Source organism: Trematomus bernacchii, unplaced genomic scaffold (assembly GCF_902827165.1).
Source record: "Trematomus bernacchii unplaced genomic scaffold, fTreBer1.1, whole genome shotgun sequence".
NCBI lineage: Eukaryota > Metazoa > Chordata > Actinopteri > Perciformes > Nototheniidae > Trematomus > Trematomus bernacchii.
In genome coordinates, this window is record NW_022988031.1 from 18,123 (window position 1) to 43,917 (window position 25,795).

Sequence of the window (25,795 nt, forward strand, 5' to 3'; positions counted from 1 at the left end):
CTGCGTTTCAAAACTGATAATAATTACAAAAAACAATAACTGTTGATTAAGTTTTTAAATATATTCTGAATTAATATCCTTGTCTCGGCTAAACTTTTAAATTTAATTTAAAATATATATTTTTTTTATGCTGTGTGTGGTATTATAGCTATATTTATTTATGTAACAATTGCTGTATTGCAAAATATGAGTTTCAGAGGCGACTAATAAATATGTACCTCATTGCTCATCACCAGTGTTTGCTCACTTGAGGACAAACTGAGGACACACAAAGAAAACTTGACTCTGAATTAGAAGAAAAAAACATGTTTTTATTCACTTGTGTCGTTAGAAAACATCATGTTAACTCAGTCATTCAGGTCACAGCTGTACAGTTCACAGAGCAGTCGGCCAGGTGAGCACACACACATTTAAACACACTAATACTGCTGGTGTGTGTGTGTGAAGCACAGAGGAAGACAGAAGCTCACCTGGTTATTTTACTTATTGCAGGTAATGATTTAGTGTTTTACTATGGTGGACATCATGTTAGAAATGTCTTTATTCTCTTCACTGATATGAATGTTGACATTCAGACAATACAAGTATTTTAAAACCAAACAAACGTACATTCTTCAAACTGATAAAACACGACGCGGTTGATATTGTGACGTTGTAGTGTCTTTTTATCTAAAGTGCTGACGACTAAAAAGTCCCTTACAGGCCACCGTATGATTCATAACAATCTTCAGTTTGTGTTTTCATGTGATTTGTCGACATTAAACCTTAAATATTAACATTTGACTAAGAAAAATAAAAATCCTTTTCATATCTTTTAGCTCTTCTCTGTAATTGACATTCATTCATTCATTCATGCGAGGGTGAAAGGAAGACCTCGATTAGTTGTTGATGCAGAAAAGCAGCTTTCCTACCGAGAGACGACAGTCATTTCAAAATGAAGACTTTTACGTTCAGACCTTTTCAAAAAGCACAGTGTTAGTTTCATTTTCCCTTCTTTGTTCATCGGCAAAGGCATAGAGTTTCTTTAAGATGCTCTCCTGTGATTGGTCCAACTCACTGCCTCTACTTAACATGCATCCTTTCTGGTAGATTATGTTTTTGAGAAAAGTCAAAACTCTGAGAATTTGATGTTTTTGAGAAATCTTATAATGTCCTGCTGCCATCTGGTGGTCTTTATGACACCATGGTATATATTGTAAAAGTAATGTCATGTTACATGTTGAAGAAAATATATAAAAAATGAAACTGTGTTCGATTTCTGTATGACTGAAGCAGATATCGGATGTGGAAAGATCTGTCTTCTTTGTGAGTACTTTCACATTTCATTGATTTTTCCATTTTTTTCTGAACTATATTTGTTTATTTTAGGTTTTTCTTACACCCAAACATTTATTTTTGTTCTTTACAAAACATAATAGAGAATATTATTATTAATATTAACAAAATATGATCATATTGTGTAACTTATAGGACTATCTATTAATGAATTTAGTGTTTTTTTCATCAGTTTCAAAAGAGTGTTTCTATTTAGACTCAAAAACGAAAGTCTGCCAAAGAGGGTTTTTGGATATCTTAAAATTGCAAAAACATTCAAAGAAAAATGTGGACGATTAAATCAGACATGAAGGCATCTTATTGTCAATATGAAGTTCATAAAGTCTGAATTATTTAAACTCATAAATCAGTTTTTTCTTAAAATTATCCAACTTTTATTTCAGAATTTTGCGTTTTTTCCCAAATATTTGACATCCTCTCCGTCAGCTCGAGGTCAGTTTCATTCAGTTTCCACTCTGTGTGTTTCCATAACGCCACACACTGAAGATAACGTGTTAAAGTTCCTCCTTCAGGTTTAAAAAGGTCTCATTCCTTAAAACCAGATCTTCTTAGCTATAAAAACATGAAATGATTTTTGCTCAGTTAGATTATGGACAGTTACTGATTGATAATAAGACGATCAATAACAGTGATGTGTGATTACGTGACATGCATCGTGTGGAAGAAGTGAGATATAAAGATTGTCGAACTTTAAACGGTCATAACGTCTGTCTTTCTTTTCCATCTTACCCTTCAGATTCTCAGGCAACAAGAGTGCTGTTTGTCCGGAGGGGACATTGAACGCAGCACGGGACAGTGAACGCAGCACGGGACAGTGAACGCAGCACGGGGACAGTGAACGCAGCACGGTGCATTTGTGATAACAAAAACCTCCATCTTTGGGGGGGTTTTTTTCGGGTGAATCGTCTCACAGGAAGTTGGTTTTGAGCGTGATGCTGGGGGAGGACTTGGCGGCGGGGTTAGCGCTGCTAGCTTTAGCGTTCAGACTCTCCTGGTTTCCTTTCACAGCCGCTTCCAGACGAGACTTCAGGTGAGGAGACGACGCGATGAGAGACCTGAGGGAGAGGACAACAAATCACATCAATCCTGAAATGTCCTTTTTTAAAGGTCCCCTATTATACTGTTTCTCATCAATATATCACAGGTCTCAGATATATCCAGAGCCTGTCTCTGATTGGCTGAAACACCAAACAGATCATTGCAGCATTACCCATAATCCCCTCTGTTTCAGCCCTGTTTCCAAAGTGCTGATTCTCTGTCTGTTACTTTAGATGAAAATAAGGAGCCCCTCCCCACGCCCCTCTGAGAGACATTTGGTTACAAAGAACTCAATGGTGCTCTAGGAGGAGATCCAGGTGATAAGGTGGGGGGGGGGGGGTTACCTTGGTTGCTGATTGGCTAATGGTTACACAAGACAACACATCGTGATGACATCATCAAGTGGCCAAAATCTGATCAGCTCATTTTCAGACAGGTTTTTATAGAAATGGATCAAAAAGAGAGAAAATCTTTGATCCTGAAACTTTCAGAGTCTCTGAGGGGACACATGTTGATGAAGAAGAGACATGAAGAAGAGGGGACACATGTTGATGAAGAAGAGACATGAAGAAGAGGGGACACATGTTGATGAAGAAGAGACATGAAGAAGAGGGGACACATGTTGATGAAGAAGAGACATGAAGAAGAGGGGACACATGTTGATGTAGAAGAGACATGAAGAAGAGGGGACACATGTTGATGAAGAAGAGACATGAAGAAGAGGGGACACATGGTGATGAAGAAGAGACATGAAGAAGAGGGGACACATGTTGATGTAGAAGAGACATGAAGAAGAGGGGACACATGTTGATGTAGAAGAGACATGAAGAAGAGGGGACACATGTTGATGAAGAAGAGACATGAAGAAGAGGGGACACATGTTGATGAAGAAGAGACATGAAGAAGAGGGGACACATGTTGATGAAGAAGAGACATGAAGAAGAGGGGACACCATGTTGATGAAGAAGAGACATGAAGAAGAGGGGACACATGTTGATGAAGAAGAGACATGAAGAAGAGGGGACACATGTTGATGAAGAAGAGACATGAAGAAGAGGGGACACATGGTGATGAAGAAGAGACATGAAGAAGAGGGGACACATGTTGATGAAGAAGAGACATGAAGAAGAGGGGACACATGTTGATGTAGAAGAGACATGAAGAAGAGGGGACACATGGTGATGAAGAAGAGACATGAGGAAGAGGGGACACATGTTGATGAAGAAGAGACATGAAGAAGAGGGGACACATGTTGATGTAGAAGAGACATGAAGAAGAGGGGACACATGTTGATGTAGAAGAGACATGAAGAAGAGGGGACACATGTTGATGAAGAAGAGACATGAAGAAGAGGGGACACATGTTGATGTAGAAGAGACATGAAGAAGAGGGGACACATGTTGATGTAGAAGAGACATGAAGAAGAGGGGACACATGTTGATGTAGAAGAGACATGAAGAAGAGGGGACACATGTTGATGAAGAAGAGACATGAAGAAGAGGGGACACATGGTGATGAAGAAGAGACATGAAGAAGAGGGGACACATGTTGATGAAGAAGAGACATGAAGAAGAGGGGACACATGTTGATGTAGAAGAGACATGAAGAAGAGGGGACACATGGTGATGAAGAAGAGACATGAAGAAGAGGGGACACATGTTGATGAAGAAGAGACATGAAGAAGAGGGGACACATGTTGATGAAGAAGAGACATGAAGAAGAGGGGACCATGTTGATGAAGAGGGGACACATGTTGATTGAAGGGACACATGTGTGATGAAGAAGAGACATGAAGAAGAGGGGACACATGTTTGATGAAGAAGAGACATGAAGAAGAGGGGACACATGTTGATGAAGAAGAGACATGAAGAAGAGGGGACACATGTTGATGAAGAAGAGACATGAAGAAGAGGGGGACACATGTTTGATGAAGAAGAGACATAAGAAGAGGGGACACATGTTGATGTAGAAGAGACATGGAGAAGAGGGGACACATGTTGATGAAGAAGAGACATGAAGAAGAGGGGGCCACATGTTGATGAAGAAGAGACATGAAGAAGAGGGGACACATGTTGATGAAGAAGAGACATGAAGAAGAGGGGACACATGTTGATGAAGAAGAGACATGAAGAAGAGGGGGACACATGTTGATGAAGAAGAGACATGAAGAAGAGGGGACACATGTTGATGTAGAAGAGACATGAAGAAGAGGGGACACATGTTGATGAAGAAGAGACATGAAGAAGAGGGGACACATGTTGATGTAGAAGGACATGAAGAGAGGGACCATGTTGATGAAGAAGAGACATGAAGAAGAGACATGAAGAAGAGGGGACACAAAGTTGATGAAGAAGAGACATGAAGAAAGAGGGGACACATGTTGATGTAGAAGAGACATGAAGAAGAGGGGACACATGTTGATGAAGAAGAGACATGAAGAAGAGGGGACACATGTTGATGAAGAAGAGACATGAAGAAGAGGGGACACATGTTGATGAAGAAGAGACATGAAGAAGAGGGGACACATGTTGATGAAGAAGAGACATGAAGAAGGGGGGGACACATGTTGATGAAGAAGAGACATGAAGAAGAGGGGACACATGTTGATGTAGAAGAGACATGAAGAAGAGGGGACACATGTTGATGAAGAAGAGACATGAAGAAGAGGAGACACATGTTGATGTAGAAGAGACATGAAGAAGAGGGGACACATGTTGATGAAGAGAGACATGAAGAAGAGGAGACACATGTTGATGTAGAAGAGACATGAAGAAGAGGGGACACATGTTGATGAAGAAGAGACATGAAGAAGAGGGGACACATGTTGATGAAGAAGAGACATGAAGAAGAGGAGACACATGTTGATGAAGAAGAGACATGAGGAAGAGGGGACACATGTTGATGAAGAAGAGGGGACACATGTTGATGAAGAAGAGACATGAAGAAGAGGGGACACATGTTGATGAAGAAGAGACATGAAGAAGAGGGGACACATGTTGATGAAAGAAGAGACATGAAGAAGAGGGGGACACATGTTGATGAAGAAGAGACATGAAGAAGAGGGGACACATGGTGATGAAGAAGAGACATGAAGAAGAGGGGACACATGTTGATGAAGAAGAGACATGAAGAAGAGGGGACACATGTTGATGAAGAAGAGACATGAAGAAGAGGGGACACATGTTGATGAAGAAGAGACATGAAGAAGAGGGGACACATGTTGATGAAGAAGAGACATGAAGAAGAGGGGACACATGTTGATGAAGAAGAGACATGAAGAAGAGGGACACATGTTGATGAAGAAGAGACATGAAGAAGAGGGGACACATGTTGATGTAGAAGAGACATGAAGAAGAGGGGACACATGGTGATGAAGAAGAGACATGAGGAAGAGGGGACACATGTTGATGAAGAAGAGACATGAAGAAGAGGGGACACATGTTGATGTAGAAGAGACATGAAGAAGAGGGGACACATGTTGATGTAGAAGAGACATGAAGAAGAGGGGACACATATTGATGAAGAAGAGACATGAAGAAGAGGGGACACATGTTGATGAAGAAGAGACATGAAGAAGAGGGGACACATGTTGATGAAGAAGAGACATGAAGAAGAGGGGACACATGTTGATGTAGAAGAGACATGAAGAAGAGGGGACACATGGTGATGAAGAAGAGACATGAGGAAGAGGGGACACATGTTGATGTAGAAGAGACATGAAGAAGAGGGGACACATGTTGATGTAGAAGAGACATGAGGAAGAGGGGACACATGTTGATGAAGAAGAGACATGAAGAAGAGGGACACATGTTGATGAAGAAGAGACATGAAGAAGAGGGGACACATGTTGATGTAGAAGAGACATGAAGAAGAGGGGACACATGGTGATGAAGAAGAGACATGAAGAAGAGGGGACACATGTTGATGAAGAAGAGACATGAAGAAGAGGGGACACATGTTGATGTAGAAGAGACATGAAGAAGAGGGGACACATGGTGATGAAGAAGAGACATGAAGAAGAGGGGACACGTGTTGATGAAGAAGAGACATGAAGAAGAGGGGACACATGTTGATGAAGAAGAGACATGAAGAAGAGGGGACACATGTTGATGAAGAGGGGACACATGTTGATGAAGAAGAGACATGAAGAAGAGGGGACACATGTTGATGAAGAAGAGACATGAAGAAGAGGGGACACATGTTGATGAAGAAGAGACATGAAGAAGAGGGGACACATGTTGATGGAGAAGAGACATGAAGAAGAGGGGACACATGTTGATGAAGAAGAGACATGAAGAAGAGGGGACACATGTTGATGAAGAAGAGACATGAAGAAGAGGGGACACATGTTGATGTAGAAGAGACATGGAGAAGAGGGACACATGTTGATGAAGAAGAGACATGAAGAAGAGGGGACACATGTTGATGAAGAAGAGACATGAAGAAGAGGGGACACATGTTGATGAAGAAGAGACATGAAGAAGAAGAGACATGAAGAAGAGGGGACACATGTTGATGAAGAAGAGACATGAAGAAGAGGGGACACATGTTGATGAAGAAGAGACATGAAGAAGAGGGGACACATGTTGATGAAGAAGAGACATGAAGAAGAGGGGACACATGTTGATGTAGAAGAGACATGAAGAAGAGGGGACACATGTTGATGAAGAAGAGACATGAAGAAGAGGGGACACATGTTGATGTAGAAGAGACATGAAGAAGAGGGGACACATGTTGATGTAGAAGAGACATGAAGAAGAGGGGACACATGTTGATGTAGAAGAGACATGAAGAAGACGGGACACATGTTGATGAAGAAGAGACATGAAGAAGAGGGGACACATGTTGATGAAGAAGAGACATGAAGAAGAGGGGACACATGTTGATGAAGAAGAGACATGAAGAAGAGGGGACACATGTTGATGAAGAAGAGACATGAAGAAGAGGGGACACATGTTGATGTAGAAGAGACATGAAGAAGAGGGGACACATGTTGATGAAGAAGAGACATGAAGAAGAGGGGACACATGTTGATGTAGAAGAGACATGAAGAAGAGGGGACACATGTTGATGAAGAAGAGACATGAAGAAGAGACATGAAGAAGAGGGGACACATGTTGATGAAGAAGAGACATGAAGAAGAGGGGACACATGTTGATGTAGAAGAGACATGAAGAAGAGGGGACACATGTTGATGAAGAAGAGACATGAAGAAGAGGGGACACATGTTGATGTAGAAGAGACATGAAGAAGAGGGGACACATGTTGATGAAGAGAGACATGAAGAAGAGACATGAAAAGAGGGGACACATGTTGATGAAGAAGAGACATGAAGAAGAGGGGACACATGTTGATGTAGAAGAGACATGAAGAAGAGGGGACACAGTTGATGAAGAAGAGACATGAAGAAGAGGGGGGGACAACAATGTTGATGTAGAAGAGACAGAAGAAGAGGGGACACATGTTGATGTAGAAGAGACATGAAGAAGAGGGGACACATGTTGATGAAGAAGAGACAGTGAAGAAGAACAGAAGAGAGGGTACACATGTTGAATGAAGAAGAGACTGAAGAAGAGGGACACATGTTGATGAAGAAGAGACATGAAGAAGAGGGGGACACATGTTGATGAAGAAAGACATGAAGAAGAGGGGACACATGTTGATGAAGAAGAGACATGAAGAAGAGGGGACACCTGTTTGATGAAGAAGAGGACATGAAGAAGAGGGGACACATGTGATGTAGAAGAGACATGAAGAAGAAGGGGACACATGTTGATGAAGAGAGACATGAAGAAGAGGGGACACATGTTTGATGTAGAAGAGACATGAAGAAGAGGGGACCACATGTTGATGAAGAAGAGACATGAAGAAAGAGGAGACACATGTTGATGTAGAAGAGACATGAAAGAAGAGGGGACACATGTTGATGAAGAAGAAACATGAAGAAGAGGAGACACCTGTTGATGTAGAAGAGACATGAAGAAGAGGGGACACATGTTGATGAAGAAGAGACATGAAGAAGAGGGGACACATGTTGATGAAGAAGAGACATGAAGAAGAGGAGACACATGTTGATGAAGAAGAGACATGAGGAAGAGGGGACACATGTTGATGAAGAAGAGGGGACACATGTTGATGAAGACAGAGACATGAAGAAGAGGGGACCACATGTTGATGAAGAAGAGACATGAAGAAGAGGGGACACATGTTGATGAAGAAGAGGGGACACATGTTGATTAAGAGGAGACATGAAGAAGAGGGGACACATGTTGATGAAGAAGAGGGGACACATGTTGATGTAGAAGAGACATGAAGAAGAGGGGACACATGTTGATGAAGAAGAGACATGAAGAAGAGGGGACACATGTTGATGTAGAAGAGACATGAAGAAGAGGGGACACATGTGATGTAGAAGAGACATGAAGAAGAGGGGGACACATGTTGATGAAGAAGAGACATGAAGAAGAGGGGACACATGTTGATGTAGAAGAGACATGAAGAAGAGGGGACACATGTTGATGTAGAAGAGACATGAAGAAGAGGGGACACATGTTGATGTAGAAGAGACATGAAGAAGAGGGGACACATGTTGATGTAGAAGAGACATGAAGAAGAGGGGACACATGTTGATGTAGAAGAGACATGAAGAAGAGGGGACACATGTTGATGTAGAAGAGACATGAAGAAGAGGGGACACATGTTGATGAAGAAGAGGGGACACATGTTGATGTAGAAGAGACATGAAGAAGAGGGACACATGTGATGTAGAAGAGACATGAAGAAGAGGGACACATGTTTGATGTAGAAGAGACATGAAGAAGAGGGGGACACATGTTGATGAAGAAGAGGGGGACACATGTTGATGTAGAAGAGGACATGAAGAAGAGGGAGACACATGTTGATGTAGAAGAGACATGAAGAGAGAGGGACACATGTTGAGGAAGAAGAGGGGACACATGTTGATGTAGAAGAGACATGAAGAAGAGGGGGACACATGTTGATGAAGAAGAGGGGAACACATGTTGATGTAGAAGAGACATGAAGAAGAGGGGACACATGTTGATGTAGAAGAGGGGACACATGTTGATTTGTAGAAGAGACATGAAGAAGAGGGGACACATGTTGATGAAGAAGAGGGGGACACATGTTGATGTAGAAGAGACATGAAGAAGAGGGGACACATGTTGATGAAGAAGAGACATGAAGAAGAGGGGACACATGTTGATGTAGAAGAGACATGAAGAAGAGGGGACACATGTTGATGTAGAAGAGACATGAAGAAGAGGGGACACATGTTGATGAAGAAGAGACATGAAGAAGAGGGGACACATGTTGATGTAGAAGAGACATGAAGAAGAGGGGACACATGTTGATGTGAAGAAGAGACATGAAGAAGAGGGGACACATGTTGATGAAGAAGAGAATGAAGACAGAGGGGACACATGTTGATGTGAAGAGACATGAAGAAGAGGGGACACATGTTGATGTAGAAGAGACATGAAGAAGAGGGGACACATGTTGATGTAGAAGAGACATGAAGAAGAGGGGACACATGTTGATGTAGAAGAGACATGAAGGGGACACATGTTGATGTAGAAGAGACATGAAGAAGAGGGGACACATGTTGAATGAAGAAGAGGGGACACATGTTGATGTAGAAGAGACATGAAGAAGAGGGGACACATGTTGATGTAGAAGAGACATGAAGAAGAGGGGACACATGTTGATGTAGAAGAGACATGAAGAAGAGGGGACACATGTTGATGAAGAAGAGGGGACACATGTTGATGTGAAGAGACATGAAGAAGAGGGGACACATGTTGATGAGAAGAGGACGCATGTTGATGAAAGAACATGAGAGAGGAGACCATGTTGATGTAGAAGAGACATGAAGAAGAGGGGACACATGTTGATGAAGAAAGGGACACATGTTGATGTAGAAGAGACCATGAAGAAGAGGGGACACATGTTGAGAAGAAGAGGAGGACACATGGTTGATGTAGAAGAGACATGAAGAAGGGGGACACATGTTGATGAAGAAGAGGGACACTGTTGATGTAGAAGACATGAAGAGACGACGGACATGTTGATGAAGAAGAGACATAGAAGAGGGGACACATTGTTGATGAAGAAGAGACATGAAGAAGAGGGGACACATGTTGATGAAGAAGAGACATGAAGAATAGGGGACACATGTTGATGAAGAAAGAGCATGAAGAAGAGGGGACACATGTTGTTAGAGAAGAAGAACATGAAGAAGGGGGACACATGTTGAATGAAGAAGAGACATGAAGAAGAGGGGACACATGTTGATGAAGAAGAGACATGAAGAAGAAGGGGACACATGTTGATGAAGAAGAGACATGAAGAAGAGGGGACACATGTTGATGAAGAAGAGACATGAAGAAGAGGGGACACATGTTGATGAAGAAGAGACATGAAGAAACTGTGTATCCTCTGTTACCTGAACACGGCTGAGTGCAGCGGGCCGAGGCGCATCAGGTCTTTGAGCGCCGCCTCGTGGAGAGAGCGAGACGCGGGGGGGGCCGAAGCCAGAGCGTTCTCATCCAGGAGGAAGGAGATGAGGAGAGGCAGCAGGACGGCCACCAGCTGAGGACCTGAGGACACAAACAAGGAGTCAGGAAACACAGCGGCTATATTCCCTTTAAATACGGCCGCTCTGAAGCTAAACTTCGCTCATTGTTGTGACGCGTGTAAATAATGAAGTCTGTACTGAACTCCACGTTTTAAGGATATTTAATATTGTAAATCAAAACAGTAAACAGAATCATACGGTCAACAAAAGATATCAGCGCTCAGCTCACCCCCGTTGTCATGCTACCTAACCTCCACACACACCAGGTGCCCTAAATACCATGAACCACACCATGTGACCAGAAACAACCCATTGTGTGTGAGGTGCTATGAAGATAACTCTAAACGCAGGCTCCCACAGCGTCTTGGCTGCTCCAGCTGTGTTTAAAAATGTAAATAGAATTTAATTGCATCTTTCTGTCTTCGCTTCTAAAAGTCAACCCAGGCGTTGGTGCTCGTGGAAACTGATGTTGTCCATAGCGGCCATGAAATCATCCTAAAAGCTAAAATTCCTTGTAGTCTGTTTTGCACTCACGCTGCGTCTCCTCTGCCGTCTGGATCAGGGCCTCCATGGCTCGGACTCCCTCCAGGACCCCCTGCAGCTCCTCCTGACTCTGAGGACGACTCCTCTCCACCTTCTGAGGAGCAAACACATCAGACAATCACAATATGAATATGTGTTCAAAACGGGACTTCATCTGACCAAACAGACGCATCGAGACGCATTGGAAACGTTTCTTCTTAAAATGAGAAAAACCCCTTCAAAGGGAATTGGAAAAGACAAGATGTATATGCTGAGAGCTCTGGTATTAATAGCCCTTAAAATGATTACTATAAATTGGCTTAAACCTCACCGCCCTACTTTGGACCAAAGGACTCAAAGACTGAAGGTTGTAAACTGTATGGAAAATGTAACAGAGAAACTACGACTCAAGATGGAAGTGTATTTAGAGAAATGGTCACCTGTTGTAAGATATTTGGCAAAGTGAAAATATTGTAAGCCTCTAATTGGACTCTATATTTTTTTTATTTATATTATATATTTCTTATGCTTATACATAACTATTATGTATCGTACTTTTTGATTATATTATATATATATATTTGTATATTCAGGGTATATGCAGGAATCCTGAAGTCACATGTAAAACCTTTTAAGACCCTTTCCATACATTTTAAGACCTCATCTCCACTTGGAGTTTTAACCGGTTACCTTGGCAACACACTTTCCCTCACATTGACTATATACAGTATTGATTGTCCTTCCTCCTTATCTTCCAACCATTTGGACGCAGACTTGCATTTCCCCATAACGATGTTGTTTAACAACCGGCGTAAACGGACCTTCGCGCTATCAAGCAGTGAGCGTGCGATGTCCTGTTCAGATGACGTCAAACCCAACGGGATGCCATCAATAAACTACACAGAATCACACTCCACACCTACGCAATGATTACATTCAGGCAGACTGTAGAATACCTCTTTGGACAATTCATATACTTATTGAAAACAAGCTACACAATGTAATACCTTGGAAAATGCTGTTTAATACTTTTTAATAGCCTTAATTCTCGCTTAATTAATTTATCAACTTTAAATACGTTTTAAGACCCCGCGGACCCCCTGATATAACAGTATGATACTGTATCTGTACCATGTGAGACTCACTGTCAAGGAACTTGTTCTAATAAATGTTAAAAAAAAAAATATGAACATTTTCTTTTTTTAAGGACTTTAGTTCCGTACCTGCAGGAATCGAACCAGCTGTGGTCCGAGGGCCTGGATGTACGGCACGGCCACGGCGGGCTGAGCCTGAAACACGGAGGTTAGCAGCTGATAGCACCGACTCACAACCTGCAGGAGAAAGAGACCTTTATATTATTATCACTTACTGACTTCTCTCTCCCTCTGTCCTCAAGCCTATATTTCTCCTGGAGCTCAAACTTGTAATGATTTGATTTATAAGTTTCCCTCGTAAGAACTTCGTTATCGGGTGAATGGATTTTCAAGGACATTAATAATCATTCAAAAAGAATACACATTGGGAAGCTTTACTCTCAAGTTGAATTATATGTTGATGTAAACGTTCTGAATCAGAATACCTTCATTCGTCCACAGAGGGGAAATGTACATTGTTACAGTAAGTAAAGAGCCAACGACAGCTTAATGTAATCAAGAAGCATGCATAAAGAATATTTTAAATACATATAAGTAGAAATTACACAATTTACAAAGTACAAAATACACATCCAGTACCACTGCATTTTTGAGATAGCAAAAACGCAGCATAGAACATGACCTGACCGCCTACTCTGAACCACTGCTGTATGTGAACACAGTTTTATGAAACCATACTACCCCCCCCCCCCCCCCCCCCCCTCTGTGGTACTGACCTGAGGGTCTTTGGCCTCCATGCTGCTGCTGAAGCGCTGCACACAGAGTCTCTGCAGCGTCTCGGCGGTGCAGACGTCAGGAGCCGCAGAGAGCAGGAAGACGGTGAGAGCTGTGAGCAGACTGACCTGATCCACTGAGTCTCCTGGAAACACACCATCAGGACACTGAGGACACTGAGGACCCTGAGGACCCTGAGGACCCTGAGGACCCTGAGGACACTGAGGACACTGAGGACCCTGAGGACCCTGAGGACCCTGAGGACCCTGAGGACCCTGAGGACACTGAGGACACTGAGGACCCTGAGGACACTGAGGACCCTGAGGACACTGAGGACCCTGAGGACCCTGAGGACACTGAGGACACTGAGGACCCTGAGGACACTGAGGACACTGAGGACCCTGAGGACTCTGAGGACACTGAGGACCCTGAGGACACTGAGGACACTGAGGACCCTGAGGACACTGAGGACACTGAGGACACTGAGGACACTGAGGACTCTGAGGACACTGAGGACACTGAGGACTCTGAGGACACTGAGGACCCTGAGGACACTGAGGACACTGAGGACACTGAGGACCCTGAGGACCCTGAGGACACTGAGGACACTGAGGACACTGAGGACTCTGAGGACACTGAGGACACTGAGGACTCTGAGGACACTGAGGACACTGAGGACACTGAGGACACTGAGGACACTGAGGACCCTGAGGACACTGAGGACCCTGAGGACCCTGAGGACACTGAGGACCCTGAGGACCCTGAGGACCCTGAGGACACTGAGGACACTGAGGACACTGAGGACTCTGAGGACACTGAGGACACTGAGGACACTGAGGACACTGAGGACTCTGAGGACACTGAGGACACTGAGGACCCTGAGGACCCTGAGGACCCTGAGGACCCTGAGGACACTGAGGACACTGAGGACACTGAGGACACTGAGGACACTGAGGACCCTGAGGACACTGAGGACACTGAGGACACTGAGGACTCTGAGGACACTGAGGACACTGAGGACACTGAGGACACTGAGGACTCTGAGGACACTGAGGACACTGAGGACCCTGAGGACACTGAGGACACTGAGGACACTGAGGACACTGAGGACACTGAGGACACTGAGGACCCTGAGGACACTGAGGACACTGAGGACACTGAGGACTCTGAGGACACTGAGGACACTGAGGACACTGAGGACACTGAGGACTCTGAGGACACTGAGGACACTGAGGACACTGAGGACACTGAGGACTCTGAGGACACTGAGGACATGCACACGTCAAACAACTTCAAACATTCATCTGCTACTCAGTAGTATGTATCTAATACCTAATATATATATATCATTCCAATAACTTGTATATAGACTCGTACTGCACTATTCCACATCATCACTTTATTTTGTATTTTATAACTATTATTCTTTTTGTATTGCTCTTGCTCTTATTGTTATGTTATTATGTTGCATTGTTGGAGAAGCCTGTGACATAAGATTTTCAACTACATAATTACTCTGTAGCTATGTCAGTTTGACAATAAAGAACCTTGAACGTCAGGGATTCCACTAGGATTCTTTCTCGCCGGTCAAATGTCCAGAAAGAATTTATTTTACCGGACAAATTTGAAACTTACCGGTCATTAAACTTTACCTCTCTCTCTCTCTCTCCGTCTCTCTCTCTCTCTCTCTCTCTCTCTCTCTCTCTCTCTCTCTCTCTCTCTCCTCTCTCTCTCTCTCTCTCCTCTCTCTCCATCCTCTCCTCTCCCTCTCTCTCTCTCTCTCTCTCTCCTCTCTCTCCTCTCTATCCCTCTCTCTCCTCTCTCTCTCTCCCTCTCTCTCCCTCTCTCCCTCTCAGAAATTGAAGGCGATGGGAGTGTGATCTGAAGCTTGTCCAACTGGAATGACTCATCATTCGACTAACTATCGGTGACTGGGAGATGCATTATGAGAAATGCCTTTTTGTTTCACTTTCTTTCTGTAGTGAAAGTGTGTGTTGTTCCGGGCGTATTCATATTCTTTTCCCGTGCTCTAAATGAATAACTTATTTAAATAATATTGCAGTTAGAACATTTCTTTCTGTAGTGAAAGTGTGTGTTGTACCGGCGTCCCAGAGTCCCAGCAGAGTGTTCAGAGCGGACCTCAGCAGCAGACTCCAGGCTCCTCGGCTCTTCTCCTGTCGGCTCATTGGAGACGTCACCACGGCCTTCAGAGCCTGAAGAGCCGCCTGCACCACCGAGCCCAGGGCTGACCCCCCCACTGAGCCCGCCGCCGGGGCACCTGGGAGAATAAAAAAGACAATAGTCAACATCGAGAGTCAAATTGCTGATTATTTAGTGTGTGTGTGTGTGTGTGTGTGTGTGAGTGTGAGTGTGTGTGAGTGTGTGGGAGTGTGAGTGTGAGTGTGTGTGTGTGTGTGGTGTGTGTGTGTGTGTGAGTGTGAGTGTGAGTGAGTGTGAGTTGTGAGTGGTGTGTGGTGTGTGTGTGTTGGTGGGTGTGTGTGGCTCTTGGTGAGTGTGAGTGTGTGTGAGTGAGTGTGAGTGTGAGTGTGAGGTGTGTGTGTGTGTGTGTGTGTGTGAGTGTGAGTGTGAGTGTGTGTGTGTGTGTGAGTGTGAGTGTGAGGGTGTGTGAGTGAGTGAGTGTGAGTGTGAGTGTGAGTGTGAGTGTGTAGTGTGAGTGTGTGTGTGTGTGTGTGTGTGAGTGTGTGTGAGTGTGAGTGTGTGTGTGTGCGTGTGTGTGTGTGTGTGTGTGTGTGTGTGTGTGTGTGTGTGTGTGTGTGTGTGTGTGTGTTACCAGGCTGGCTGCTGGGCAGGTGCACCAGCTCTCTGAGGACTCCCAGCAGCAGGTAGAGGACGGAGGGGAGGATGGACACGCTGCCTGCAGGACGACGAACAAGCATCGGGTCAAGAGTCAGTGAGACAACAAAAACACATCAGGGAAACATTTAGTTAGCATGTTAGCATTAGCATTAGCATCTGACCTTCGGGGGAGCAGATGGACGGCAGGTCGGAGAGGACACACAGAGCGGAGGCCACCAGCTGACAGTCGGTGTCAGTCAAACTCCACACTGAACCTCCAGGACCTGAACACACACACACACACACACACACACACACACACACACACACACACACACACACACACACAGACAGACAGAGGAGAGACACACACACACACACACACACACACACACACACACACACACACACACACACACACACACACACACACACACACACACACACACACACACACACACACACACACACACACACACACACACACACACTGAAGTGGTCAGAGTGTTGTTCTGATCACATTACCAGCTGTGTGTCTTTCTTATAACGGGGTATCTTGAAGCTGTCATCAAGGGTTAAATTGGGATTCATTATGTCGGGAGGGGGGGGGGGGGGGCTCTGTGTTGAAAATCTTCTCTCATTGTAACATTAGACTGTAATTCATTTAACACACCTTTTCAGATATCAAAACACTTTCCATGACTTTTAAAAAGTGCTGTTTTCAATTACCTTTAAAAAAAAAAGCTCTTGCTAAAGGAAATTGAAACGACACGTGTCGTCACTGAACACACACTATCCTGCACGATTAAGTTCAAAAAGATAATCAGGATTATGAACTATTTAAGTGACAACATTTTCTATTTTATTTTAATCACATCTAAATAAACAGAGAACTGCCTTCACATCCATGTTTAGCTACATTCCTGCTCCTGTATACATTAGGGCTGTATCATATGACAACAATACATATCACGTAGTTTCAACCTCTTTCAAACTGTTTCTTAGCTCTCCACAATAAACTTACTTAAAGGGGACCTATCATACAAAATGCACTCTAGTCTCATCTTTACAACACCATTTCCCCTATTTTCGCCCCCCCCCCTCCTCTCACCAGTTGGACTGGTCCCGGCCAGTTTGGGGCTGAGCTGTGGAAGTTTCCGGACCAGAACACAGAGGCAGAGCTCCAGCGCTCCGAACACCAGCGAGCGCCCGGGGATCAAACCGCCGGTGTCCCGTCCCTCTCCGAACTCAGGCAGCGTCTCCTTCTCTGATGCACCGTCATCCACTGAGGAACAATAACGTATTTATTTATTTGCTTATTCCACACATGGCAGTTATTTTAAAACAAAACATGTACACTTTACAAAACATGTACACTTATACGGGTTGTTTGTTTCATAGCACATGGTGAAAGGAGCAGGGAGAAGAACATCTTATTTGATCTGCCCCTTCTTATAAAAATGAAATAACCATTAAAAAGTCAAATCAAAGCAATATTCTTTCAGTCACAGTTGCTTACAAATACTGAAACATAAAACCAGAACACAGTCAACTTCATACTGTCTCATTACGCTTTCTTTATACATAAAAGAACAATAAAGTGTTTAAACGACAACATTCAGTTTGTGAGTTTTGTTTGTTTCTCATTTGTTTTGTTATCAGTAGGAAGAAGATCTAGGAAATGGTTCCTCTGGAGTTCAAAGATTTATAGAGTAGAATTAGAGAATCTGTGTAACAGTGTGTATAACAGTGTGTGTAACAGTGTGTGTAGCAGTGTGTGTAGCAGTGTGTATAACAGTGTGTATAACAGTGTGTATAACAGTGTGTGTAGCAGTGTGTGTAGCAGTGTGTGTAACAGTGTGTGTAGCAGTGTGTGTAGCGGTGTGTCTAACAGTGTGTATAGCAGTGTGTATAGCAGTGTGTGTAGCAGTGTGTGTAACAGTGTGTGTAGCAGTGTGTATAGCAGTGTGTGTAGCAGTGTGTGTAGCAGTGTGTATAGCAGTGTGTATAACAGTGTGTATAGCAGTGTGTGTAGCAGTGTGTATAACAGTGTGTGTAACAGTGTGTGTAGCAGTGTGTATAACAGTGTGTATAGCAGTGTGTGTAGCAGTGTGTATAACAGTGTGTGTAACAGTGTGTGTAGCAGTGTGTATAACAGTGTGTATAACAGTGTGTATAGCAGTGTGTGTAGCAGTGTGTATAGCAGTGTGTGTAGCAGTGTGTGTAGCAGTGTGTATAACAGTGTGTGTAACAGTGTGTGTAGCAGTGTGTATAACAGTGTGTATAGCAGTGTGTGTAGCAGTGTGTATAACAGTGTGTATAGCAGTGTGTGTAGCAGTGTGTGTAGCAGTGTGTATAGCAGTGTGTATAACAGTGTGTGTAGCAGTGTGTGTAGCAGTGTGTATAGCAGTGTGTATAACAGTGTGTGTAACAGTGTGTGTAGCAGTGTGTATAACAGTGTGTATAGCAGTGTGTGTAGCAGTGTGTATAACAGTGTGTATAGCAGTGTGTGTAGCAGTGTGTGTAGCAGTGTGTATAGCAGTGTGTATAACAGTGTGTGTAACAGTGTGTGTAACAGTGTGTATAACAGTGTGTATAACAGTGTGTATAGCAGTGTGTGTAGCAGTGTGTGTAACAGTGTGTATAGCAGTGTGTGTAACAGTGTGTGTAGCAGTGTGTATAACAGTGTGTATAACAGTGTGTGTAGCAGTGTGTGTAACAGTGTGTATAACAGTGTGTGTAGCAGTGTGTGTAACAGTGTGTGTAACAGTGTGTGTAGCAGTGTGTGTAACAGTGTGTGTAACAGTGTGTATAACAGTGTGTGTAGCAGTGTGTGTAACAGTGTGTGTAGCAGTGTGTATAACAGTGTGTGTAGCAGTGTGTGTAACAGTGTGTATAGCAGTGTGTGTAACAGTGTGTGTAGCAGTGTGTATAACAGTGTGTATAACAGTGTGTGTAGCAGTGTGTGTAACAGTGTGTATAACAGTGTGTGTAGCAGTGTGTGTAACAGTGTGTGTAGCAGTGTGTGTAACAGTGTGTGTAACAGTGTGTATAGCAGTGTGTGTAGCAGTGTGTGTAACAGTGTGTGTAGCAGTGTGTGTAACAGTGTGTATAACAGTGTGTATAGCAGTGTGTGTAGCAGTGTGTATAACAGTGTGTATAACAGTGTGTATAACAGTGTGTATAGCAGTGTGTGTAGCAGTGTGTATAACAGTGTGTGTAGCAGTGTGTGTAACAGTGTGTATAACAGTGTGTGTAGCAGTGTTGTAGCAGTGGTGTGTAGCAGTGTGTATAACAGTGTGTGTAACAGTGTGTATAACCGTGTGTATAGCAGTGTGTGTAGCATGTGTATAACAGTGTGTGTAGCAGTGTGTGTAACAGTGTGTATAGCAGTGTGTGTAACAGTGTGTATAACAGTGTGTATAGCAGTGTGTGTAGCAGTGTGTATAACAGTGTGTGTAGCAGTGTGTATAACAGTGTGTATAACAGTGTGTGTAACAGTGTGTGTAGCAGTGTGTGTAACAGTGTGTATAAACAGTGTGTTATAGCAGTGTGTGTAGCAGTGTGTGTAGCAGTGTGTATAGCAGTGTGTATAACAGTGTGTGTAACAGTGTGTGTAGCAGTGTGTATAACAGTGTGTATAACAGTGCTGTGTAGCAGTGTGTATCACAGTGTGTATTAGCAGCTGTGTGTTAGCAGTGTGTGTAGCAGTGTGTATAGCAGTGTGTATAACAGTGTGGTAACAGTGTGTGTAACAGTGGTGTGTAACGTGTGTATAACAGTGTGTATAACAGTGTGTATAGCAGTGTGTAGCAGTGTGTGTAAACAGTGTGTATAGCAGTGTGTGTAACGTGGTGTAGCAGTGTGTTATAACAGTGTGTATAACAGTGTGTGTAGCAGTGGTGTTAACAGTGTGTATAACAGTGTGTGTAGCAGTGTGTGTAACAGTGTGTGTAACAGTGTGTGTAGCAGTGTGTAACGGTGTGTAACAGTGTGTTATACACGTGTGTGTAGCAGTGGTGTTTGTAACAGTGTGTGTAGCCGTGTTATAACAGTGTGTATAACAGTGGTGTAACAGTGTTGTAGCAGTGTGTGTAACAGTGTGTATAGACAGTGTAGTGTAGCAGTGTGTGTAACCTAGGTGTGGTAGCAGTGTGTAACAGTGTGTATAACAGTGTGTGTGAGCAGTGTGTGTAACAGTGTGTGTAACAGTGTGTGTAGCAGTGTGTGTAACAGTGTGTGTAGACAGTGTGTGTTAACAGTGTGTGTAACAGTGTGTATAGCAGTGTGTGTAGCAGTGTGTGTAACAGTGTGTGTAGCAGTGTGTGTAACAGTGTGTATAAACAGTGTGTATAGGCAGTGTGTGTAGCAGTGTGTATAACAGTGTGTATACAGTGTGTATAACAGTGTGTATTAGCAGTGTGTGTAGCAGTGTGTGTAACAGTGTGTGTAGCAGTGTGTGTAACAGTGTGTGTAGCAGTGTGTGTAGCAGTGTGTGTAGCAGTGTGTATAACAGTGTGTGTAACAGTGTGTATAACAGTGTGTATAGCAGTGTGTGTAGCAGTGTGTATAACAGTGTGTGTAGCAGTGTGTGTAACAGTGTGTATAGCAGTGTGTGTAACAGTGTGTATAACAGTGTGTATAGCAGTGTGTGTAGCAGTGTGTATAACAGTGTGTGTAGCAGTGTGTATAACAGTGTGTATAACAGTGTGTGTAACAGTGTGTGTAGCAGTGTGTGTAACAGTGTGTATAACAGTGTGTATAGCAGTGTGTGTAGCAGTGTGTGTAGCAGTGTGTATAGCAGTGTGTATAACAGTGTGTGTAACAGTGTGTGTAGCAGTGTGTATAACAGTGTGTATAACAGTGTGTATAACAGTGTGTATAACAGTGTGTATAGCAGTGTGTGTAGCAGTGTGTGTAGCAGTGTGTATAACAGTGTGTATAACAGTGTGTATAACAGTGTGTATAACAGTGTGTGTAGCAGTGTGTGTAGCAGTGTGTGTAACAGTGTGTGTAACAGTGTGTGTAGCAGTGTGTGTAGCAGTGTGTGTAGCAGTGTGTGTAGCAGTGTGTGTAACAGTGTGTGTAACAGTGTGTGTAGCAGTGTGTGTAGCAGTGTGTGTAGCAGTGTGTATAACAGTGTGTCTAACAGTGTGTCTAACAGTGTGTGTAGCAGTGTGTGTAACAGTGTGTGTAGCAGTGTGTGTAACAGTGTGTGTAGCAGTGTGTGTAGCAGTGTGTATAACAGTGTGTATAACAGTGTGTCTAACAGTGTGTCTAACAGTGTGTGTAGCAGTGTGTATAACAGTGTGTGTAGCAGTGTGTGTAGCAGTGTGTGTAGCAGTGTGTATAACAGTGTGTGTAACAGTGTGTATAACAGTGTGTATAACAGTGTGTGTAGCAGTGTGTATAACAGTGTGTGTAGCAGTGTGTATAACAGTGTGTCTAACAGTGTGTGTAGCAGTGTGTATAACAGTGTGTGTAACAGTGTGTGTAGCAGTGTGTGTAGCAGTGTGTGTAACAGTGTGTATAACAGTGTGTGTAACAGTGTGTGTAACAGTGTGTATAGCAGTGTGTGTAACAGTGTGTCTAACAGTGTGTGTAACAGTGTGTGTAACAGTGTGTATAGCAGTGTGTGTAACAGTGTGTATAACAGTGTGTGTAGCAGTGTGTATAACAGTGTTTGTAGCAGTGTGTATAACAGTGTGTCTAACGGTGTGTGTAGCGGTGTGTCTAACAGTGTGTGTAGCAGTGTGTGTAGCAGTGTGTGTAGCAGTGTGTGTAACAGTGTGTGTAGCAGTGTGTGTAGCAGTGTGTGTAGCAGTGTGTGTAGCAGTGTGTGTAGCAGTGTGTGTAGCAGTGTGTATAACAGTGTGTATAACAGTGTGTCTAACAGTGTGTCTAACAGTGTGTGTAGCAGTGTGTATAACAGTGTGTGTAGCAGTGTGTGTAACAGTGTGTGTAGCAGTGTGTGTAGCAGTGTGTATAACAGCGTGTGTAACAGTGTGTATAACAGTGTGTCTAACAGTGTGTGTAGCAGTGTGTATAGCAGTGTGTGTAACAGTGTGTATAACAGTATGTGTAGCAGTGTGTGTAACAGTGTGTGTATCAGTGTGTGTAGCAGTGTGTATAACAGTGTGTGTATCAGTGTGTGTAGCAGTGTGTGTAGCAGTGTGTGTAACAGTGTGTATAACAGTGTGTGTATCAGTGTGTGTAGCAGTGTGTGTAGCGGTGTGTGTAACAGTGTGTGTATCAGTGTGTGTAGCAGTGTGTGTAGCGGTGTGTGTAACAGTGTGTGTATCAGTGTGTGTAGCAGTGTGTGTAGCAGTGTGTGTAGCAGTGTGTGTAGCGGTGTGTGTAACAGGGGTGTGTAACATTGTGTTTGTTACGTCACATTTCGCGTGTCTATTGGATTTGTGTGTGACGTTTGCGGTTATATCCGGTTTGCTTTTACCGGCACACTTTGTTATAGATGGAGGGGCAGTGAGCTGGGGAAGGACACTGTTTGTTGACCGCGTATGCAATCACATACTGGATATGGACCAGAAACAATTGTATGTTTGCTTGTTTCGTTTGCTAATAAAAGGTCAAACGCATATCAGTGGAAAGAATGTTTTCTTGCGCGTCAGACAATGTTTTTCCCTTGTTTAGTCCCTCGCGGCACTTTGTTTGGATTACTACAGCCGCAACAGTATGTATAACAGTGTGTGTAACGGTGTGTGTGATAGTGTGTGTGATAGTGTGTGTGATAGTGTGTGTGATAGTGTGTGTGATAGTGTGTGTGATAGTGTGTTCACCCTCAGCGCTGTGGCGTTTCTCCTTGACGTGCTCGTGAGCGGCCGTTACGATCTGTCGCAGTAGATCCAACACGGCGAGCTGAACGGAGACGGACTCTCTGGTGACCATCAGCCTGTGGAGGACGCTGAGCAGCTCCACACTCAGAGCCTGAACACAGAGAGAGAGAGAGAATACAATGCAACATGTACTTGGAGAAAATAGTGCCAGCCCCATAGAAGCAGCCGAATATGTCAGCGCATGTCCCACCCTCAGAGACAACCAGCACTTCATTTGATATTTGCGGTTTTGTAATAATATATTGTTGTAAATTGTTTCTTTATTGACTATTGAATTGTATTATCCTTGACATTTTATGCCTGTTTTTAAATGCCTTTTTAATAATGTATTTATGCTGTATTTGTTCTTAAATGTCTTTTGCTTTTAATGTGTAAAGCACTTTGAATCGCCACGTGCTGAAAAGTGCTATATAAATAAAATTGCCTTGCCTTGCCGCTTTGGCAATATTTTTGCAAGGGCTGATTCAGTGAGAACAGCACCATCTACAGGCCTGGCATATGTACTACAGCGTCTCCAGCGCTTTGGAACGGCAATGGCCGTGGCTGTCTCCTCCTGATTGGTGGAGTTGGCCCAATAGCCGTAGCGCCACCGTCCTGACGTCAGGACAGTGTTCAAATCTGGATCAGTTTTTATCAGATCCGTTTGCAGCCCCTTTTTTAGAGATTGGGTATGGAGGAAAATAGAGAGGGTTGTGTTTTCTGACACTTGGTGAGTTCCCTGGAACACCGGGGACACATATTCATGTAGAAAAGACGTACACAAGTGCATTTTGCATGATAGGTCCCCTTTAAATCTAGTTTGGATTCTGGTCTGCACTCTGGTCTGGCTTCAGGTCCGCCTGAGTCTCACCTGGTCGTTTCCGATCTTGGCTCGGGGCCAGGAGACGTCCAGCAGCGCCTGCAGAGCTCTCAGACAGGAAGTGATGTTCTCCATCTGGTCAGCAGAGTGCGGAGAACACAGGAACTCCACACTGATCCCTGAAACACAGGAGAGATACAACCACACTCAGTTCAGAAAGAAACTTAATTTAATGAAACACATGCACTTTAAAGGTCCCCATTATACTGTTTCTCATCAATATATCACAGGTCTCAGATATATACAGAGCCTGTCTCTGATTGGCTGAAACACCAAACAGATCATTGCAGCATAACCCATAATCCCCTCTGTTTCAGCCCTGTTTCCAAAGTGCTGATTCTCTGTCTGTTACTTTAGATGAAAATAAGGAGCCCCTCCCCACGCCCCTCTGAGAGAGATTTGGTTACAAAGAACTCAATGGTGCTCTAGGAGGAGATTCAGGTGATAAGGTGGGGGGGGGGGGGGGGGGGGTTACCTTGGTTGCTGATTGGCTAATGGTTACACAAGACAAAACATCGTTATGACATCATCAAGTGGCCAAAATCTGATCAGCTCATTTTCAGACAGGTTTTTATAGAAATGGATCATCTCTCTAAACAGAGGGGACACATGTTGATGTAGAAGAGACATGAAGAAGAGGGGACATGAAGAAGAGGGGACACATGTTGATGTAGAAGAGACATGGAGAAGAGGGGACACATGTTGATGTAGAAGAGACATGGAGAAGTGGATGTTGCATAATAGGTGACCTTTAAGTCTCCATATATCTGTAATAAAACCAGTCCCCGTACCCAGGATGAGGTGCAGTCTGTCGGTGTGTTGATGTCCTCTGGACTCTTGGCTCTGACCCCTGTTTGTCCCATGGAGGTGGGGGGTGGCAGGACGAGAGAGATAGGGAGGAGCGTCGTCTGGCATCAAGAAACCTGCAACAAAAAGAGGGATCAGGCTGTTTAACACCCGCCTATGTCTTATATATATATCAGGGTATATGCAGGAATCTAGGACTGACCGGTGCTGTGCAGCCAGAGGGAGGTGGCGTGGAGCACTGGAGCCCAGGAGGAGGTGTAATGAGCTCTGGCCTGGTTCACCGTCTCTGCCGTGTAGAAAGAACCTCCTGGAGGAAGGAGAGGAAAACAAACTCAATTTAAAGAGTCCTTATTCTGCTTGTTGTGGTTCTCCCTCTCCTGTAGAGTGTTCTATAGGGTTCTGTGCTCTATAGGGTTCTGTGTTCTATAGGGTTCTGTGTTCTATAGGGTTCTGTGTTATTGGGTTCTGTGTTCTATAGGGTTCTGTGTATAGGTTTCTGTGTTCTATAGGGTTCTGTGTTCTATAGGGTTCTGTGTTCTATTGGGTTCTGTGTTCTATAGGGTTCTGTGTTCTATAGGGTTCTGTGTTCTATAGGGTTTGTGTTATATAGGGTTCTGTGTTCTATAGGGTTCTGTGTTCTATAGGGTTCTGTGTTCTATAGGGTTCTGTGTTCTATAGGGTTCTGTGTTCTATAGGTTCTGTGTTCTATAGGGTTCTGTGTTCTATAGGTTTCTGTGTTCTATAGGGTTCTGTGTTATATAGGGTTCTGTGTTCTATAGGGTTCTGTGTTCTATAGGGTTCTGTGTTCTATAGGGTTCTGTGTTCTATAGGGTTCTGTGTTCTATAGGGTTCTGTGTTCTATAGGTTCTGTGTATAGGGTTCTGTGTTCTATAGGGTTCTGTGTTCTATAGGGTTCTGTGTTCTATAGGGTTCTGTGTTCTATAGGGTTCTGTGTTCTATAGGGTTCTGTGTTCTATAGGGTTCTGTGTTATATTGGGTTCTGTGTTCTATAGGGTTCTGTGTTCTATAGGGTTCTGTGTTCTATAGGGTTTCTGTGTTATATAGGGTTCTGTGTTCTATAGGGTTCTGTGTTCTAGGGTTCTGTGTTCTATAGGGTTCT

The 25,795-nt window shown here is 43.6% G+C and overlaps 1 protein-coding gene across 1 annotated transcript; it reads right to left on the reverse strand.

Annotated features, from left to right (window-relative positions):
• Positions 1–290: 290 nt before the first annotated feature.
• LOC117472300 (HEAT repeat-containing protein 5A-like) lies at positions 291–24,982 on the reverse strand (the record flags this gene model as incomplete). The annotated part of the gene is given in 13 exon segments (XM_034117452.1): positions 291–2,390; positions 10,838–10,991; positions 11,504–11,606; positions 12,715–12,822; positions 13,362–13,504; positions 15,461–15,637; positions 16,151–16,234; positions 16,338–16,439; positions 17,267–17,440; positions 22,953–23,100; positions 23,860–23,987; positions 24,660–24,791; positions 24,878–24,982. Coding segments are annotated over 13 exon segments (1,706 nt in total), but the record flags the coding sequence as incomplete, so codon positions are not given.
• Positions 24,983–25,795: the final 813 nt, after the last annotated feature.